The 15521-nt window shown below is 32.3% G+C and overlaps 2 protein-coding genes across 2 annotated transcripts; both read right to left on the bottom strand.

Annotated features, from left to right (window-relative positions):
• Positions 1-2061: 2061 nt before the first annotated feature.
• Positions 2062-3272, bottom strand: LOC132305226 (F-box/kelch-repeat protein At3g23880-like). Its single transcript, XM_059802901.1, has 2 exons — positions 2778-3272; positions 2062-2688 (listed from the first exon to the last, which is right to left on the bottom strand). The coding sequence occupies exons 1-2, from the start codon at positions 3270-3272 to the stop codon at positions 2062-2064; spliced, it is 1122 nt and encodes a 373-aa protein (XP_059658884.1).
• Positions 3273-8372: 5100 nt separating this feature from the next.
• LOC132305225 (F-box/kelch-repeat protein At3g23880-like) lies at positions 8373-9596 on the bottom strand. The gene has a single exon (XM_059802900.1). The coding sequence runs from the start codon at positions 9594-9596 to the stop codon at positions 8373-8375; it is 1224 nt and encodes a 407-aa protein (XP_059658883.1).
• Between the last annotated feature and the right edge of the window lie 5925 nt (positions 9597-15521).

Raw genomic sequence — 15521 nt, 5'->3', positions numbered from 1 at the left:
TGACTACTCAAAGGGCAGAAAACATATAAATAAAATTTTTATTATCCAACAGGGAGCAAATATATGAGGTTGTGTGCCTACTTTAAAGAAAAAGGCATAAAGAGAAAAGACAAAGCAAAAGGTATAAGATGATCGTATTATTCGTATTAAATTTTGTCAATGAGATACTAAGATGGGCTAATATTTGAGGCCTTTTCAAGTTTTAAGTCAATTGTCTTAATTTTTTTTTTTGGGCTTGCAAAATTTGAGGCCCTATAAATCTTGAGGCCCTAGGTGACCGCCCTGGTTGGTCGCCTTGGGTCAGGGCTGGCCCTGCTAGTTACTAACAGATTTATGCCAAGAGAATGATTGTGACAAACAAAAAACACTTGCCAAGAGAATGCTAGTACAATTTTCATAATCAACAAAATTAGTCTCAGTATCTCACCAAGTTGAAAAGGGGCATGGCTCTCTAGCAATAAGGTGCAAATTCTCCCCCGGATGAACCAGACATCCAATCTCCCAAAATAAAATGTGAACCCAATTAAAGGGTATACAACCTAATTACAATCTCTATTTTAGAGCACTCCTTCAAATATTACATTACATCTCTTAATAGATTTCTCTATTATTACTAAGATGAACAATTTCTATTTTTCCTTTTTAATATCTCTTAATTTTAATGTCGTTTTTCTGTTTATTCTTTGGACGTATGAAAATTATTGCCAACTCCATTCCACGGGATGAAAACACATTTTTAAATATGGCTTTCACCGTTTGTAATGGGTGGTTACTGGTAGATTTTTGCCAAGAGAATGATCTGCGACAAAGAACGGAAACAATACTATCTTCTCCTCCTCCGACAAACAAACAAACACATCTGGAAGGAGTCAAATATAGTGTGTTTCTTATCATCATAAGATGATAAAATAGACAATTTCTTTCTTTTCCTCGCTAAATGAGAATGACCGTGCATGGGAAGTATCAATGCCAAAATATCAAGAAGTTCAAATTATTTTAAACCATTATAAAGACGAGAATAATGGCATACTCCTAGTGTGCCTCAGAAATCACAGTTTCATTACTGCAAAAAATAAAAATAAATTAATTATCGAAAAATAAATAAATAAATAAACACCCTATGTAACATAAAGCGAAACCAAAACTTATCATTTCTCTGCTAATTCCCGATATCTCCATCATTCAAGCAAAGCTAGGTATAGAGCCTGGTGCGTGCTTGCCAATTGCGTGCATGCCATGTATCTTGAATTGTTATCTCTGTTTGGACATGGTAGAAGAAGAAAAAAAAAAAAAAGCTTCACATTGTAAAAATAGAAAAGGAGAGAAAGGGAAAAGAAAATATCATACAAGAAATTTAAAATTAAACTTAAAAGTGCTTTTATGTAGGAAGGGAATGAAAAGTAATTTCTAATGTTGAGAGAGTTATCCAAGCTTCTCACTAAAGAGTATACTATTTTACTTTTATAGCTTGTTGGTTATGGTAATATTAAAGGCAAATAACATTGTCGAATAGAAGATCAATCAGCATGAGATATAAACTTTGTCAAGATGTATGCATTTAGTTACATACAGTATAAACACCAAAAAACATACATAGCTATACACACATGTAATTCAGTCCTGTTTCTATTTACCATTGCCTGCCTTCATTATCTTCACTAGTCCCTCAAATTAACTACAATGCTTTAGCTACATATAGATAAGTTGATAGTCTGAGGTTGACACTATTTATTACAAATAATGGTAACTGTCATTCTAATTACACTAAATTATGAACTAATTAATACAACAATAACATATGGATTACTTCATTTTTTTCTCTACCAAAAGAAAAACTAGATGTATTTCTTTTGATAACTAATATCGAACACAACAATCAAAAAACAAGAATTAACTTAGAAATGGTAGAGAAGCTAGAAAATAGAGATGATTTGATTTTCCTCCTTACAAGCTCTTTTTCCTCTTTCCTTTTAGTTGAGGTGTACTAATGGGCAAAACCAAACTATCCACGTATAAAACCACTCTTGAACTCCATTGTTTTTTCAGCCCAATACTCCTGCACTAGTTTTCTTTAGGATTATAGATGACCAAACTATCAAGATTTATCATCATCACAACTTCACCTTTCTTCATAGCACACAACGGTGTTAAGTAATCTAAGTGTCTCGTTGTTTCAACCCAACGTGGGATGACAATGAACTTGGTCCAAGAATTGTTCTCACCATATTGCTTCATAGTCCACACCACAACATGTTTCTTATCAATGGAATTACAAAATAAACTAAGGCATCCTCTCATAACCGTCAAACTAAATATATCACCTTCTTTTATACATTTTGGTGGTGGCATCTCCTTGAACCTCTCATCCACCATGTCATAGTAAACAATCACATATGTTTTAGTGAAATCATACGCATATTCGAATACATGGGTGTTTGAATTGTATAAAGAGGAACGAGAATAAGGAGGTAGAGTATAGGGTGTTCTGACTGTATCCATTCTAAAATCTTGGGATTGATGAATAAAAGCTGGGTAGTTACCATTGTCATCACCATCTGATGAACTCGAACTAGAAGAATCGGAAGAGAGGTTCGCCTCACCTGGACATTTCTTAGTGTAAAAGCAATCCAGTGTAACACACCATTCACACTGATCGTAGCACCGCGAAAACCCAAGTAAGGGAATTTCCTAGCCTTGCTCCAACATTCAGCTTTGAAACTAAAAACCACAAAAAAAAATTCATCTGGTCGAAAAAAATTAGCTTTAGAAATAAATACCACCTTGTAATCATCCATGGAAGAATCATAGCAAAGTCCTTTTGGCTTATATTTGTCATATATGTGAGGTGGACATGAGAACTTTTTATAATCTCTGATAGATGGATTCCATAGTACAGACATCTTGTCATGGTCAAGACCCAACAGTACTAGACCATTGCAAGTACACACCACTCCAGCCTTCCTATACTTCTTACAAGGAAAGCTTAGTTTTTCCACTGAAATATCAAAACTTTCATAGCCTATGGAGTAGAAAGGGTCGGACAACATCTCCGAGCAAAAGAGTTTTTGACGGTTCAACTTAATTGATTCATTTAGATGCAATTTCACGAATTGGGGTTTGGAGATTGCAGCACGCCATGATTTACAAACGCACTTGAATTGCAGAAGAGACTTGACGGGTAGTTTTGAGAGTATGGTGCATATGATTTCACATGGAAGATTCGATGCGTCACCTTCAATTGCTGGCTTTCTTTGATTTCTCTTCCTTCCCATTCTCTCGCAGCACACCAGCGGCAGAAGGGTCTATGGCATAAAGGGTTTTTAGGCTATATTAGTTCTGTGTCTTCTATACAAAGACCTACTGGTAAAAAAAAGGTAGTTACCAAAAAAATCTTTGAAAAAAAAATTGGTAATATTTTTTTTTTTGTTTATGACCAGAATGTTTATTTTTGGTTCTTCTAAGATTTTAATTCTCATATTTTCCAGTAAATATATATATATATATTTTTTGATAAGTATTTTATAAAAGAAAGTAGTAATATTGGTTTAGAAACTTAAATAAGGTAGTTCTGTTGTATTAGGAGAAGGAAAAAAATGTAGGTTTACAATGCGAGGTTCACTCCAATCAAGATTCTAAATATTAGTTTTGATTAGACTGTACTACAGATGGTACAAGAGACTCTTTTTACATGATCTTGGACAATTAAACACTTGATCGTCACACACAAGCAATTGTACCAATTTTTTTCAAATTTTAACTTTTACTGTCAATATGACTATCTAATAATTTTTTGTTACTCCCTCACCATTGGTCGGAGTACCCAATATTTTCCCAAAGAAAGGAATTCAAATTATGGAAATTGCTTGAATTTTTTCCCAACTCTTAATACTATATCATAAATAAAACTTTCCCTATATGAGGAAAACATATTCCTTCTCCGAGGCGAGAGGCAATTGCATTCCAACTTATATTTTAATTTACCGTTCAAAAAAAAAAAAAAAAAAAAAAAAAAAAACATTCCAACTCAACTTCCAATGAAATGTCCGCATAAAGCTATGGGATTTTGATTTTTTCAAACACACGTCTCATAAATATATTGGTTCCACAATAATTTATTTTTTAATTATTTTTTTAAAGTTATAATTTGGGTAAAACATACCCTTAAAAACCACCTGTAATTGGTGAACATGGGCTGCTTAAAATACTGTGAGTTGTGGTTTCCAATTAGTTGTCCCAATAAAGGATGACAACCATTTCTTGGTTTGGCTTGTAGTGGTAAATCAAATCATCTGATTTAAGCATCATATTTCAAAGCACAGCTTCATTTCTTGGCTGGCTTGTAGGCAGGGCGGAGGCAGAAATTAATCCGTGGCCACAGTGTTAAAAAAAAAAAAAAAAAAAAAAGAAAAAAAAAAAAAAAAACATCAATAAACATGACAATAAATATAGATTTTTCAAATCAAAAGGTTAATAAGAAAAATTATTCAAAATAATATATCAATCAATGAGAAAATTTTGAAAGGGAAAAAATTGGACTTTGATTTAAAAAAGAATATTTGATTTTTTTAAAAAAAAAAAAAAGAAAAAAGAAATTAAACAAATTTAAAGAGTAACAAAAAGAAAAAATACAAAATTTAAGAGATATAGTAAATAAATTTTTTAGGAAGGGCATTATATGAATTTTTTCACTATATATAAAAATACATAAATTTAATATATGTATTATAGAAAGCTGGCCAAGCCATGGAGCATGTTCCCGGGGCACACACTGACTGGCTCCGCCCCAGCTTGTAGGGGTAGATTGTACACTCTGGATTCTAAACCCATGATGAACAAGCACTACACTAATGCTTGTCACTCTTTAGATAGTGAATTTTCAAGTGTAGGTACAGTAACATCATTTGGGAGTTTATTCAGCATGTAGCAGGCTTTTATATTCAACCAAACAATTGGGTTGATCTCATTGCTTGGTGTTCACAAAATTGGACGGCAAATCACTTTACCACTCATAAGCTTCTACTCTCGGCTGCCATCTACTTTATCTGGAATGAAAGGAATGCAAGAGCATTTAGGGACAGGTCACCTCAGCAGATAATTTGTAGAATCAAGAGTTGTTTAAGCACTAGATTTTCTTCATCTATTTTATCTGCTACATACAGCTGTTTCTGCAGGGATGTGCATTTGCAGGTGGACATGCTTGATGCTTCACTGATTAAGCTGCATTTCATTGTCACCTACTTCTCAGATTGGGCTGTACATTCTTGTCTTGTATATATTCTCAAAGAGCTACTTGATCTTCTGCGTGATTGTGCTCTGTGAAACTTTTATTCAACATAGAGATAATTGAATCAGCATTTGTCCTTACAGAAAGCAAGAAGGGGAGTGTGGGGAACAGTCCTCGTTCGTACCCAAGCACGTGGATGCGAATTAAAATTTATAACCATCTCCATTAGATTATTTCCCATTTCAAACTCATAACTTTTACAACTAGCAATTTGCTAGCATGAATCATTTGAATGAGTTCTCCAAATCACAACCGAGAGCACCAAACTGACATCTTGAATTCAGTTCTCTCAAAACATAGCATAAATCCATTCCACCCTTTGGTGAGCAACAGAATGAATTTGCGTGAGAAGGCACTACAAACTGAACACATTCTATTGAAGGTGTTGTAACATTCCATTACAGTCCACAACCTTACACTCGGAAACTACCAAATTCAATATTCTGTTGGAGGAACAAATGTTTTATTATTTGTTTTACCGTTCAAGAAAAAATGAACAAATGTTTTGCTTCACTGACACGAGACAAATATATCAATTTTATAAACACAACATTAGAATTAGATATGCGGCTTTGTTGAACAAGGAAGCTATAAGTAATGCAACTATAAATCTCATGGAGAGTTTGATCCTAGGTCAGGATGAGCGCTGGCTGCATATGCTTAGCACATGCAAGTCGAACTCCTTCCAAACAACAGATCACTGAATCTAATAACTGGAAACCAACACCCAAAATAGACTTTTAATTAGGAAACATAGGTTACAGAGCCAAGGCTAGTGAAAATCCGGTTTTCATAGGTGACAAAACGATACAGAATTGCCAAAATTTGTTATCAGTGAAACAAAAAACATAATAGAGCAACCACTACTTCGATTTAAAAAGATGTTTGCCATTAGAACACATGGTAAAGTGATCTTCATAGCCATCAAAGAGGATACAAGAACCCATTCTGTACATATATCAAAGCCATGCATTGTTAACCAATATTAATTCAAAACATTCATACGGAGATTCCCCTCTCTAACCAACCACCCGTTTTGCTATAAATCTTTGAGAATGATTTATGTCTGATCAGATCGACAATTTCAACTTGAATATAAACAGCATCTCTATACTCATTTCGAAATATATATATATATATATATATATATATTCTCTGCAGAAGACACAACTTTCATGAGAAATCACCCACCATTGATGGGGTTAAAAGAGTCACCCATAGCACAAAAGCATATATGCTTAGGAATAGCATCAGAAAATCAGACTAAATCATACCATACCACGTACACTACTTGCTTTATAGGTCTTCTTTATGACAAATCAGCATAAAATTTTCTTTTAGGTTATGCTAAATGATACATTTTCGTAATCCTGAGTACACCAAATCAACAAAAATAGTCTCTGTGTCTCACCAAGTTGAGAAGGGGCATGGCTATCTAGCAATAAGGCACAAATTCTCCCCAGATGAACCTTACTTCCAATCTCCCAAAAGAAAATGTGAACCTAATTAATGGATATAATCAAAGCTAATTGCAACTTATATTTTAGACTTCTTCGACTAGTAGATTTTTGCCGGAGAATTCTCTACGACATAGAATGAAAACATTACTATTGAATACTTTCTCCAGCGACAAACAAACATACAGACAAAGACGTACATCTGAAAGTAGTCAAATCTAAAACATGTTTCTTATGCATCATCGCTATACAAGAAAATAAACAATTTCCTTTTTTCCTCACTAGATGAGAATAAACTTAGAGAAGTGTCAATGTCAAAATATCAAGATGTTCAAAAAATACTTTAAACCAATATTTAGACAACAGAATAAAGACACAAACTTCTACTGTGCCTCACAAATCACAATGTCAGTACTGCAAAACATAAAAATAAATACCCTATGAAACATAAAGCTAACCCAAAATTTATTGTTTCTCTGCTAATTCCTGAGATCTCTATCAGCAAACCTAGGTATATAGACCTTGGTGTGTGCTTGCCAATTGCCACGTGTCTCGAATTGTTTTCTCTGTTATGATAGAAAAAAAATAATAATAATAATAAATAAGATTCACATAATAAAAATAAAAAAGGAGAGAAATGGGAAAAAAATCACACAAGGAATTTAAAATTAAACTTAAAAGTACCTTTACATAGGAAGAAAGAGAATGAGAAGTAATTTCTAGTGCTGAGAAAGTTATCCAAGCTTCTTGAAGTGTATACTATTTTACTTAAATGGCAAATAACATTGTCAAATAGAAGGTCAATCAGCATGAGATATGAACTTTGTCAAGATGTATGCAATTAGTTACAACCTTACAATATATATTTAGGCACATAAAAACATAAATAGATATATACCCAAAACACATATAAGTCCAGTCCTGCAACTCCTGTTTCTATTTACCATTAATGCATGCATGCCTTGATTATCTTCACTAATCCCTAAAATTAACTACAGGGCTTTAGCTACATACATACATACATATATATATATATATATATATATATATATATATATATATAGATAGATAGATAGAGGCATGATTCGAGATAACTGAATCTATTTGCGCCTAGCTAAGCATAAGATAAGTTGATAGTAGTCTGAGGTTAAAACTGATTATTACTGAGAACAGTGAAGTCAATCTAATTGTCCTTTTGTATTTCATAGTTGGGGTTGCTGTTTTGGAATGCTTGTTTGTTCCTTAGTTTTTGGTTTGTTCTTTGGGTGTTGTTTCCCCTATTTGGGGCACCATGTACATTCTTAAATCTTATATACAAGCTTACCATTTACCCAAAAAAACATAAGGGTTACATCATTTTTTTCCTACCAAGAGAAAAAGAGTAAAGCTAGAATGTCCAAATCAGTTTTTTTGATGGCTCATGTAATCAATAAGATAAGTGTCTTTGTCCTTCTAACGTGTTTAGTTCAACAATTGCCAAATGAGTCCGTGATAAACATCTATTATGACATTTATCATTTTCCAAAGAAAAGCTATATATATTTCTTTTGATAACTAATATCGAACACAACTATCAAAGGACAACAATTAACTTCAATTAATTGAAGAGAATAGAGATGACGTGATTTACCTCACAATTCCTTTTTCGTCTTTCCTTTTACTTGAGGTGTACGAGTGGGCAGAATTAAACTATCCACATATAAAAGCACTTTTGGAATCCGTGTTTTTTCTGGCTCAAGCTTCCTGTACTTCCCTGTCTTAGGATTATAGATGGCTAAACTTCTTCCATTTATACTTATTCCATCAATTGTCATCACAACTTCGCCATTCTTAGTAGCACACAACGGCGTCAACTGATGTAAATAGCTTGATCCTGGCCAACGTGGGATGACAACGAACTTAGTCCAAGAATTCCTCTCACCATATTGCTTCATTGTCCACACCTCAGCATGTTCTTTATCAATGGTTTTACAGCACAAACCGAGGCATCCTTTCATAACCGTCAAACTAAATATATCTCCTCCTTTTATACATTTTGGTGGTGGCATCTCCTTGAACACGCCCTCCACTGTATCAAAGAAAACAATCAAATATGTTCGGGTGGAATCATGCTCATATAGGAGTATATCGGTGTTTGAATTGTTATCACTATCATTATCAGATGAACTCGAAGAGTCCAAAGAGAGGTTTCGCCTCACATTGGCAACCGTGGGTGTTAAAGCAACCCAGTGTAACACACCATTAGCAATGACCGCGTTGCCAGAAAAACACAAATAAGGGAATTTCCTAGGCTCTGTCCAACATTGACCTCTGAAACTAAAAACCACAAAGAATTCATCATATGTCGATATAAATATCACCTTGTAATCATCCATGGAAGAATCATAGCAAAGTCCATGTGGAATATAATTGTGATATATATGAGTTGGAGAGGAGAACTTTCTGCATGCTCTAATGGATGGATTCCACAATACATACATCGTGTCATCTTGAACATGCAAAAGTACTAAACCATTACAAGAACACCACACTCTAACATTCCAATACTTCTTACCAGGAAAGGATACTTTTTCCGCAGAACCCTCACAACTTTCATAGCCTATGGAGTAGAAATAATGGTACCGCAACTCTGAGTAGTCGTAGAGTCTTAGACGGTCCAACCTAATTGATTCATTGAAATGCGATTTCGCGAATTGGGGCTTAGAGATCACATCACGCCATGATTTACAAACGCACCCGAATCGCAACAGAGCCTTGACGGATAGTTTCAAGAGTATGATGTATATGACTTCACTTGGAAGACTTGATGTGTCACCTTCAATTGTTGGCTTTCTTTGTTTTCTCTTCCTTCCCATTTTCTTGCTGCTTTATCTGCTCTTCTCGGTAGCGGCACACGGGTTTATGCATGAAGGGTTTTTAGGAGGGTAGGGTTTTTAGGCTATCTACGAAAAAACAGTAATTACGGGTAGGGTTTTTAGGAGGGTAGTAGGGTTTTTAGGCTATCTACGAAAAAACAGTAGTTACCAAACAGTAGTTGCGCATTGCATTGCTGGAATCACTCTCCATGATCACCCGATTGCTGTGTTGATCTTCATTATCTTACACTTCCGTTTGCTGGGGTGGTATTTGGGCTCTAATGCTTATCTTTCCCACTGGCCCTTTGGGCTGTACTTGTATAATCTTTACGTAGTTAGCATTGGGCTAGCTACTTGGGCTGTACTTGTACCTTTTCTTAGGATTTTTTGATTAGATAGAAATAAGTTAGAAAAGAAAACAAATAAAAAGAGAAAGAAAAATGAAGTGAATGAAAAGAAAAGAAATTTTCTAGCATGCATTTGGTTAGTATGAAAATTTATTTAAGAAAATTGTAGAAAAATATTAATACATTTGTTAGTTTGGATAGTATGAAAGTGAAAAGAAAGTGATTATTCATACTAAAATGACTACTTTTGTGAAGTAAAATGATGGATTATTAAATTCAAATATATAATTGTTTGTACTTATTTTTATTATTTATATTTAGAATAAAACTTCATAATATTTCCTTAGGTAAAACTAATTATTAGTTTCAGATAAACAAATTAAAAAAAATAAAAAATTAGATGAAGAGGCAATATTATTGTTTGGGAGAAAAATCAAATATTTCACCATATATAATATAATATAATATAATATAATATAATATAATATATACAGTAGTGTTCAACAGCTCCCTAGTGAGTAGGGAGTAGTATGCTCACTTTTAATTATAGCAGTTGGATTTAATCCAACGAATATCCTTTATTTGTAATAATTTAGGAAACTTTTAAATTTTTTTATTACCATTAAATTTTTAATTGGAATAAATAGACAAAAGGGTACAACTTTATTGATGGAAATGAAATCTTAGAAAAAAAAAAAAAAAAATCACGGTACGTTCTTCATCGTAAAAGAGCTTTGCCCCACAAAACACGATTAATCATGATTATATTTGTTTGTTAAAATCATAATTGATTGAAAATATAAAATTTAAGAAAATCACAATTGATGGGAAGCCACTGGTTCATCCTTTCAACAAAACAATTAGATAGTCATGGCTCTTTTTATTATTAGTTAGTCTGCCACATTTTTATTGATTTTGTTTCCCTCACATATATGATTATTTTTCTTAAATTTTATTTTTGATCACTCTGATTTTTCAACCAGCTTTGATTAATTATGTTTTTTGATCCAAAGATAAAAACAGGAAGCTCTTAGCACAACCAATAAGAAGGCCCCATAATTTTTTATTTCTTTATATATTATAACTTTCCTAAACACAATTGTAGTATTTCCTTTAATTATTAAACTTCAACGTATAGAGAAATTTGACAATTAACCTAAAAAATTTCTATTCTATATATTTTTTTGAGGGCCCCCTAAATTTTTTTCTTTATATATTTTAACTTACTTAAATATTTTATTTTCTTACATCATTAAACCTCAACAAATACAAAATTTAATAGTGTGCAAAATATTTCTATCCCTTTTTTTTTTTTTCTCTCATTCTCATTACATCAACATAAATTACACACACATTAAAATTAAATATTAAATACATATTTAAGTGAAAATTGGTGAAACTTTCTATATTTTTCAAAGACTCCTATTAATTTTTATTTTCTCTTTTTTGTCTTGATCCTCTCATATTTTTTCTCCTTTCTCATTATAAATTTTATTTTTTCATCCTCTCTACCGTTACAATTTACAATCTCACTCCGGAAGAAGATTTTGAATACACTTATAAAGAATTTATTGGAGCATTAGACCAAATTATTCAAAATTAGTTTTTATTATTCTATAACTTAAATTAGTTTATAGTTTTATTAAATTTTGTTATCACAAAAATATAAATTTTATTTATATTGTTAAATATGACTATTAGAAAGCACATAACCAATTAATTAATCATAGAATTAGAGCTAGGAAAATTTTTAGTGATAGGTTTAAAAATCACTAAACAAATAATTAGCTGGCATAAATATATGGATAGATTTAATTAAAAGGCTACTTTATTTTTTTCGCCTAAGGCCTCAAATTTTATTGAACCACCCAGGGAGAGGGAAAGAAAGAGTAGGAAGACCTTTTACACCTATTTTAAACCCTCCTCAACTGATGATGCACCTTATAAATGATGTAGTCTATTGTGTCAACAATAGTGCCCTGTTTGGAGCCATAAATTCAATTTGTCACCTTCAATCATTAGAGAAACCCTAGAAATTGGTTAATCGGATTGATAGGTCCTTCATAATCTGAGCAAACTCTTTTACTGATTCCATAATTTTTAATTATTTTTTTTCTTGGTAAACAAAGAAATCATTACATAAAACCATGCTTACAAACATCCAGAATAAGGATCAAAATTTCTACATAGATGCACATAACTACTGATTCCACAATCTATTAAAACCAAAAGGAGTATATAAGAAAATGAAATAGGGCATACTAACTAATACTATAGATAAATTTTATTTTCTTCAATAAAGTTACAATTAAAAGTGAGCATGCTACTCCTTGCTCACCACGGAGCAATTGAACACTACTGTATATGTATATATATATGGGAATTAAAATCTTCAAATTCAGTATATAAGAAATTAATAATATTAGTTTAGAAATCATAAAATAAGGTGATTATGCTGTATTAGAAAAGGAAAAAAAAAAATGGGTTTCCAATATGACCACAAGTCACTGTACACCAAGAAAGACCTTTATAGAAACTGAATGCAAATAATGAAAATTTGCTTGAGTTTTCTTGTAACTCTTACTATATATATATATATATATATATAATTTACAAAGTGTTTAACCGGGCTTTACTAGTGATTTTTTTTTTTTTGTATTTTATTTTTCGCAATTGTTGTTTGATTGAATGTCTCTCTTTTGGGGTCTTTTTTTATTATTATTATTTTTCTTCTTATTATTATTTGTTTGCATGTAATATAAATAGTTAATGTGAGTTGCACAATTCGAAATGGATGTGGAATATAATATAGATAAATAACCTATAGATGATGAATAGGTTCAATTGGCTCTTTTTTCCAATATTAAATAACATTCAAAGAAAAAAATTATGCAAGTAAAGTAAATAAAGTTTGAGAGATGACACCAGGATTTTTAGTAAGGAAACCCCGATTGATAGAAGAAACCAATTGTTATGAAAAAACTCCGTGGATTATGCCGTCCAGAGCAAAACGATCCACTATGTTTGAAACAACATAAACTGAACTTTAACTCAGGCTCACACCCTATCGTTCTTTCGGCCAAAAACTAATTGCTGACAATCCCTAGCTTTGCAACTCCCCCATCTAATAGCTCTCGACCTCAGGCTTACTCTTGATCTCTGTAGAAGGATTGCTGGTAGATCAAACAACACTTCACGAATGCTTTGGCCCCTTCAAAGTGTGATCGTTTCACCCATTTTCTTTAATTCCGAATTTGATGAAGAATTAATGAATTCCGCTTTCTCTAATCGATATTGTTGATATCTTCAACCTCATACTCCGATTAGAATAAGAACAACACCTTAAATCACTCGTGTGTATAGTGTGTTTACTCTCAATGAAAAATACAAAAAACTCTCACAAAGATGGCTTTTAATTAAAATGGAATTTGTATGCAAAAAGCCGTAAAACCCTAAGTGAGAAAAAATGTTTTTATGGACTTTTGAAAACCTAATTAAAATTGGAAAACAAGTCAATTTCATGCATAATCATTATAGTAAAGTTTATGTAAAATAGAAAGTCAAAATAGAGTAGGAAACTAAGTTATAAAAATCTGCTAATTAAGACTTGAACCGGTTCAGCTATGAACCGGTTCAAGTTGGCTAGTAGCAAATTCTTGCAAAACAACTTTAACACTTGGACCGGTTCAAGTTGGCCAGACTTGAAAAACACTAAAAAGCCTCAAAAGTTGAACATGTTCCAAGAACTTGAACCAATTCAAGTTGGGCAAAATGTAAAGTCTTCCCAAAAACTTAATCTTGAACCTCCTAAGTGTCCTCACATACTCTCTTACCTTTCTAAAGTATTGTTCTCATCATCACGGAGTGTATCGAATTATAGACATGATCAATCTTCAATTCCACTTCCGATCTTGAGTATTGATAAATTGTACGAAAAAATTTATAACTCGATCAGACTCGTTTTGACAAGAAATATGCTAATTACAAATTAATATCTCACAGTTAACTCATATGATGGTAAAAGACATACTAATTTACCTTTCCAAAAAAAAAAATGCATCAGTAATTTAATTGAAAATTTTATTATACAACTACAAAGATAAAGTATAAGTGCAGAAAACACCCCTAATGTATACTCTGCGTAACACTTTCATCCCTATTTGAAAAAATGTGCAAAAAACACCCCTAATTTTTTTTTTTTTTTTTTACATTGTGCGGAAACATCCCTCAAATAGAAATCTGATATAAAATAAATATTGTAATACCCATTTTGCCCTTTTATTCTTCAAAAAATGTCCAAGAGGGTTTTGCGTAGATATCATTTTCTTGGTGGATTAGCCTGCTTTGATCTGGCTTCAATTTGAATTGGACCAGATCAAAGCGGGCTCATCCGCATACATCGACACCTCAATCCCAGCATGCTGAGACCATGTGGGTGCAACACATGATCCCAGCCTTTGCTGGGATGTTTTCACGAACCAGAGAGCAAAGGCACTCTCGTCGCCAGAAATGGCAACCATGACTCACCGGCCTTTACTCTTTGTGCTACCGAACACAAAGAGTATATGGGTAGACAATTTCTATTTTAAGTCCACCATGATTGTAAAAATATTTTAAATTCATAAGAAATAAAGCATGGTTCAGCTTAGATTTGGAGTCTAAGTGATACTCCTGAATGTAGTTTTTCTTTAGTGTTCGAGTTAATTTCTCAATTGGTTTTTTTTTTTTTTTTTAAATTCACAATTGGGTTCATATAATCTCCACAACCTCTCCTCTAGCCATAGTTCTCATCACCTCCACCGACGGCGTGGTCCGGAGGGTTTGCAAACAATGCGAAGGGAAGAGAGAGGGTTTGCAGATAATGTGAAGGGAAGAGAGAGATGGCGCATAAGAGAAGTTGGAGTGGTTAGGTATTTAAAATTACATAAACACTTTTTTATGAGGTGGCATATTTTTTAGTGAGGGTACTTTTGTACAATAACTTTTCCATTTATATACTATATATATCAAAAATATATATTTACGCATATATATATATATATATATATATATATATGTATAAGTAGTTATTTATTTGGTTTACATATATTATAATTGTAAATTGCAAAATATTTAGGGCTAGTTTAGGAGGTGGGAATGGAATGAAATAAAGTGGAATGAAATGCTTTTAATTCTATTCTTTTGTTTGAAAAATAATTTTAAAGTTGGAATGCCCATTCTCCACCTTTCTCGGAGAATGGTCATTCCATCAAACATTTGCACTATAAGTAATAGTAATTTTCGAAAATTATTTCAGTATGATATTTGGTCAAACCTGAGGATGTGTCAGTGAAATTAACCCATTTTTTTTTTTTTTTTTTGGTATTCAACAATCAAAATTTACTTCCACCAAAAAGCCACCAAAAAAATGAAAAAAAAATTAAGTAAATTGATAGAACACAACATTTATCGAATTAAGTAAAGAATAATTTTTCCAATTATGGAAAAAAAAAATCGGTAAGTCAGTTTTTATAACCATTTATCAAATTAAATTAATCTTTGTCTATTTCAATTTAATATGATAGTCAATGAAACCTTG

This window comes from Cornus florida, unplaced genomic scaffold (assembly GCF_030987335.1).
Source record: "Cornus florida cultivar Cherokee Brave unplaced genomic scaffold, ASM3098733v1 CherokeeBrave_3.0.0_Hap2_Chr04, whole genome shotgun sequence".
NCBI classification, from domain to species: Eukaryota; Viridiplantae; Streptophyta; class Magnoliopsida; order Cornales; family Cornaceae; genus Cornus; species Cornus florida.
This window is presented reverse-complemented; position numbering and strand designations above follow the sequence as displayed.

Bases quoted from the DNA above. Each gene is read 5' to 3' on its own strand.
- LOC132305226 (XM_059802901.1), bottom strand. From the start codon at position 3,272: ATGGGAAGGAAGAGAAATCAAAGAAAGCCAGCAATTGAAGGTGACGCA. The intron at 2,689-2,777 runs GTATTTATTTCT...GAGCAAGGCTAG, and splicing joins CCATGGATGATTACAAGGTG to GAAATTCCCTTACTTGGGTT.
- LOC132305225 (XM_059802900.1), bottom strand. From the start codon at position 9,596: ATGGGAAGGAAGAGAAAACAAAGAAAGCCAACAATTGAAGGTGACACA.